This window comes from Euphorbia lathyris, chromosome 6 (genome assembly GCF_963576675.1).
Source record: "Euphorbia lathyris chromosome 6, ddEupLath1.1, whole genome shotgun sequence".
NCBI lineage: Eukaryota > Viridiplantae > Streptophyta > Magnoliopsida > Malpighiales > Euphorbiaceae > Euphorbia > Euphorbia lathyris.
The window spans coordinates 78,090,449-78,096,106 of record NC_088915.1 but is presented as its reverse complement, the minus strand read 5'-3'; the positions used below and the strand labels follow the sequence as shown (position 1 = coordinate 78,096,106).

Here is a 5,658-nt window from a genome sequence, read left to right as displayed (position 1 = left end):
CATATAATAGACTTTCTTCCTCAAAAAAAAAAAATCATATAATAGACTTTATTGTATAACATATTTATATTTTATTGTTAGGCAATGTATATTTTATTAGTATTTTTAAATTACACATAATATTTATCAAATAGTATACTATTTAGGGGCCGTTTGTTTTGCCTACTGTTTTTGCTGTTACGGTTTGTTGTTGCTGTTACGATTTGCTGTTTGAAAAAGCTGCTTTTCCAAAGAGAATCTCAAAGCAGATTCTCTGTTTTTGTAAAAGACTGTTTTTTGGGTGTAAAGGGCAAACAAGAGATCACTAACCAAACACCTAATGTTGTTTTTCAGATATAAACGGCAAACAGGAGGTCTCTAACCAAACACCTAAAACTCTCCCTTTTTAAGTGAAAAGGTGAAAGAGCATAAAAAGAAGCAACCAAACACCCTCTTAATACTTTTTGTATGTATAATATTCAATACTTAAAATCTAATACCTTATGTGGTTAATAGTCTCAAGTCGTTTAACCTAGATCTCGAGTTCGAGTCCTAACGTATACAAAAAGCATTAATCGAGAAAAGATTCACCTAAAAAGTCCCCAACGAATCTCGAACCGAGAAATAATGCTTTTCTTGGAAAACTAGAATGACTTATATTTCGTTAAAGAACTAATTTGCTTGAATGACTTAAATACATGGAAATGGGAATGGGGGAGTAATAAACAAACTCCAGAACAACAGATAAAGTTGCAAACAACTTGGAATATTAATGGATGCCAGTTCAAACAACAAAAACATAAGCAAAAAGCTGTAGTATCCTCCTTTTTTTTAGCTACAACAGTAATTACCATATTTAACAATAATTCAGAATCAAGTCTTCATTGAAGCAGGTCTGATGAGTCCCAATCCTGAACCACTACCTAAATGCTTAAAGTCTGTTGCTACAAGATTATCTCCATGGCCAGCAAACCCAGTTCCACCCTTTTCCAAGGTCACCAAATTCCTTTCTTTACAAGCTTTGTTGCACACAAGACAAACTTTGTCCGCCACCATAAATTTTCCAGCGCACTTCTTGCAGAAGACGTGACCACATGTGCTTACGGCCACTAGTGATAGGGTATTAGTAAGAGTAACCTTGCAGCTTGGACATATATAGGTCTTATCCAGAGAAGTAGATTTCTTTTCACTAGTGTCTTCTGTAAGGTAGATTGGGAAAAGGCTCTTCATTTTGAGCTTTTCGTTGCCTTCTGGACACGTCGTGCTTGTGGATGGAGCTTCAACTTTAACAGCAGCTCCTGGAGTTGCAGATGGTAGCCAAAATGCTTTCATTGTTCGAAGTGCTTCCTCTTCATATGATGTGACCTTCACACTGTTTGCTCCGTGGAAACCATTCTTGTCTTGGCTATGGTTTCTGTCATTATATTGTGGAACTGCACCGTGATTTTGTTGATCAAATGCATCGAGTTCTCGAGCTTTCTGCTGCGTTAACTTCTCTTCCTCTTCTTCCTTCTCGTGCTTCTTCTGCAATTCATGGGCAGCTAACCTCCTATAAGGTAAGACAAAGGTTACTTCTTATTGTACCAAAGGCAACATAGCAGATATTTCATATAACTACATAGGTTCTTTTCATCCTAAGTAAATGTCTCAATCAAATTCCAAAGAACCCTTTTTGCCTCGTTACTTTATGAAATATAAAGTCTACCTGATCTTTTCACATAATTGAATAAGGCCTACTCTGTAACTCACTCTTCTAATTACCGTAATCTATGGTCCTATGGAGCTTTGAAGTTTTGGTCATAAACCAGAATCTAACCCAGCTATCCATGAGGATCCAAGATTCGCTAACAGAAGGTGTGCTCCTATGCCTAAGGTGGCTTCATTGAAATTTGTTGGGTGCGTTTACCCTAAGAAACTAAAGCTCCATACACAGGTTCACTGAAATTTTCCAGCAAGCAATGGGTGCTCAAGCACCCTCCCGTCCCCTGCTAAACGTCCCTGCCAGCTATCTCAACATGACTTATGCCCAAACAAACACAATCACTAACAAAAAGAAATTAGTATTGCTTGCAGGGTCTAAGTTCTAAGTTACATTTATATATGAAAAATCGAGATCTGGTGATATAATGCAGGATCTTCCAAAATTGAAAATCGATATCGAAAAACCTAGAAAAAGAAGGTTGAGGGTTGCAACGACTGCATGACAAGAATTCCTGGAATTCCTTGGGGATTATTGATTGGTGTTAAATATAGTGCAAAATCACATTTTTTGGTTAATAAGATCCAAAAATTTATAGATTTCAAGGGGTGCAGATCACTATCCTCCACGAAATTCAATACGTAACTGCTCTCACTCAACGGAAAGAATCAAAGTCTATGAATTCAATGCCCTAAATATGTAAGTTAGCTATACTACACTAGAAATTTGTACGAGAGTTGATATCCTATGAAAGCAATTGATCACCTCAAACTTACAAGTAAATACTGCAAGTCTGCAACCCAACCCAACCTACCCACTAACAGAGCATACATGATCAGATAAATCTCCCCAAGCTTTAAGGACGATCGCAAAATCAATTTCACACAAAGTATCAATGAGTTTGATCAAAATTAACAAATACACTGGAACCTAGAACATCTTCATTCAAATTAACATAAGAAAAAAAAAATACAGAAATTTCGAAATTCAAGCAAATCAAATTAAATTACCTTTGAATGTCCTTCTTCTGGGCTAAGAGGCACTCAAGTATGCATTCTTTGCAATAGACATGACCTTTCTGACAAGACAGTGGATCAATAAACGTCTTTAAGCATAGAGAGCAGGCATCAAAAGGCTTAATGGAATCCTTGCCCAGCCTCTCCCTCTGAGTCCCGTACCCGAGCTTCCGCTTCTCATCGTAAGTGAAGAAAGCTAAATCGTTGTTGTTTTTGGAATGTCTCTGAGGCATTTTATTGCGATTCTGGAGAAGGAAAGCCTTACAAATTATTCGTAAAATTGAAGGATTGGGGAAAATACGAAGCAGAGAGAACCCTAGAAATCGCGAGGAAGAGGACCAAAATTGATTTCGATCGGATTTGGGTTTTTTTTATTCAAGTTACAACTATTAGTAGTAGTTATATAGTACATTCACATAGGCGATAGATTCCGTGCACTCGTTTTAAACTTTCATTCCGGACCGACTAATGTAAGTAAAACTAATGGACACTAAACTTGTTTGCTTAACCTTTGTTCGTGGGGATATAAGAGATGAAATACGGATATAAAAAAAACGAGATAATTTATCTCATGCTTGTTTGAGATATAGGAGGGTGTGACAAGGGAGGGATAAGCTTATTACCCTACTAAAATTATACCTAGAGGAATGATGGTATAAGACACAAGAATAACTTTTTTTTTTTTTGAATCAAAGAATAGCTTTATTAACTTGAATCAGAAGAAATAACATCGCTAAGGAAGTGATGGGTTGAGGCCCACTCACCATAAACAGACACAGAAACTACTGCTCTCGCTAGGCGGTGAGCTGCAGAATTCGCTGATCGATGAACATAAGAGACTGACACAGAGTTTAGCTCTTGTAAAAGAAAATTACATTCAGAAATAATATCAAATAAATAAGAAAAATTGAAAGAATGTTGATGAATAGCTTTGATGATTGAAAGGCAGTCCGACCTAACTTCCACGTTTCTGAAATTGTGCGTTTTTAACCACGTCAATGCTTCTTTTATTGCTACTGCTTCCGCCAGTATTGTTTCATACACTCCATCCAACGGGCCGTGGTAAGCATGTACACATTGGCCCCGATGGTCTCGTATAATAAACCCCATGGAGCAGTACCCCTCCTCTTTGAATATCCCTGCATCAACGTTACAAGCGAAAGCTCCCTCATCCGGTTTCTGCCACCGAGACACAGCCGGTCTCGTAGGCTGCTATTTCGAGCGTAATTGTTGGACCGCCTGCCACTCCTGTGACTCTTTTTCGTGCAATTAACATAATAGTTGCAGAGGATGCCCATTTCTGCTCCCAGACCACAACATTACGCTGCTTCCAAATATGCCAGACGGTGTATGCGATCTCTGCTACCTTCGATGTCCCTGTATTCTGTAATTTTTTCCTGTACCAGTCGAGGAAGTTTGTAACATTCTCTAGTCGATGATCCGTGTAGGTCCGAGCCCATACTTTAGCTGATCGTGGGCATCGTAGAAATACATGGTTCTCATTCTCGTTATGCGCTTGACAGACAGGGAGAATGTTTGGATGATTGCTGTGTCGCTTTGCCAAATTAGCCATGGTAGGTAGGCACTGTGAAAAGAGCCGCCAAATACAGTTGATAACTTTTGGGGCTGCCTTAATCTTCCAGATATGTGCCCAGGACGAGTCTACCGATTGGTTGACATCCGTCTCTACTGTCTGTAATGCCTTGTACCTGTTGCGTACCGTATATGATTCGTGATTTTCTGGCAGCCAATACCACCCATCTTCCTTCCTTATATATCTTCTTGGAATCAATAGGATTACCCTGCGGTCCTGGTCATTGAAAAGAGTCGAAATTAACTGGAGATTCCAACTTCCATCATTATGTAGCAAGTCGCGGACCATCCCCGTGGGTAAATCGACCTGATGAACATTAATCGGAGCTTCCTGTATAGCTGATGGTAGCCACGGATCTGTCCAAACTGCCGTCCTGTTACCATTTTCCACTTTACGCCTTAACCCCTTCCGAAGTACCTCTCTCCCTTCTATAATTGGACGCCACATATATGAAGGATTGTGACTTATGCTTGCCTTTATAAAGTCCGTGTTGTTGAAGTACCGTGCCTTCAAAAAATTTGCCACCAGGGACTCTGGATTTGTGAGGATCCTCCACCCTTGCTTGGCTAATAAAGCTAGGTTGAAAAACCGAGTGTCACGGAATCCCAGCCCCCCCTTCATTTTTGGTTTGCAGAGTCGGTTCCAGGCTTGCCAATGGATTCCGGAGTTCTAATCTCCTGATGTTCTCTGTTGAAACACCTTTCCACACGATTTTGGTTTGACAAAATCATTTAAGTTAATCCATGATTAAGGGACAATTAAATATAAGTGCTTTGATTTAATTGTACTAATATGTTTGTTCAATGTTGAGTATAAATGTAAATATAAATAGAAATAAAAAAGTAAGATAGGACAAAGCCAGCATAAGATCACAGCAAAAGCTGAGTAGAGTGGAACTCAGCATAACAGAATATAAGTCATCTTCGGAACAGAAGCTTAGAGATCAAAAAGCTGAGTGGAGCGAAACTCAGTATCAAGAATAGAAGAGTCTTCGAACTAAGTCTTGCAGAACGAAGATGACCATGGAAGCTGAGTAAAAGAGAACTCAATATCTGGATTAACAACAATCAAAAGACAACGAATAACAAAGTCATGCCGAGTGATCTTCAAGACAGCGCCAAACATCCGTTAGCTAAAAGACAAGTCTGACAACTGTCTGAACCAATAATAGGAACCTCAGAATTACGCATAAAAATGATTTCGAGACGCATGGGTCAAACGTCCGTTAGCTAAAAGACGAAATCTGTACAAGAAGACAAAGCTGCAAGAAAAGGACAAGCCTGGCACCTGAGGAAATCAGACGACAGGATTGGCCTGAAACCTGAAGCTGACCAGAGCCTTATCTCCCAAAAGAGCCGTTTTGGATTCAA

At 39.2% G+C, this 5,658-nt stretch overlaps 1 protein-coding gene across 1 annotated transcript; it reads right to left on the bottom strand.

The window, feature by feature from the left end:
• Positions 1-726: 726 nt before the first annotated feature.
• On the bottom strand, positions 727-3,068 carry LOC136233533 (E3 ubiquitin-protein ligase CSU1). The gene is made up of 2 exons (XM_066023214.1): positions 2,689-3,068; positions 727-1,528 (listed from the first exon to the last, which is right to left on the bottom strand). The coding sequence occupies exons 1-2, from the start codon at positions 2,925-2,927 to the stop codon at positions 853-855; spliced, it is 915 nt and encodes a 304-aa protein (XP_065879286.1). The 5' UTR covers positions 2,928-3,068; the 3' UTR covers positions 727-852.
• Between the last annotated feature and the right edge of the window lie 2,590 nt (positions 3,069-5,658).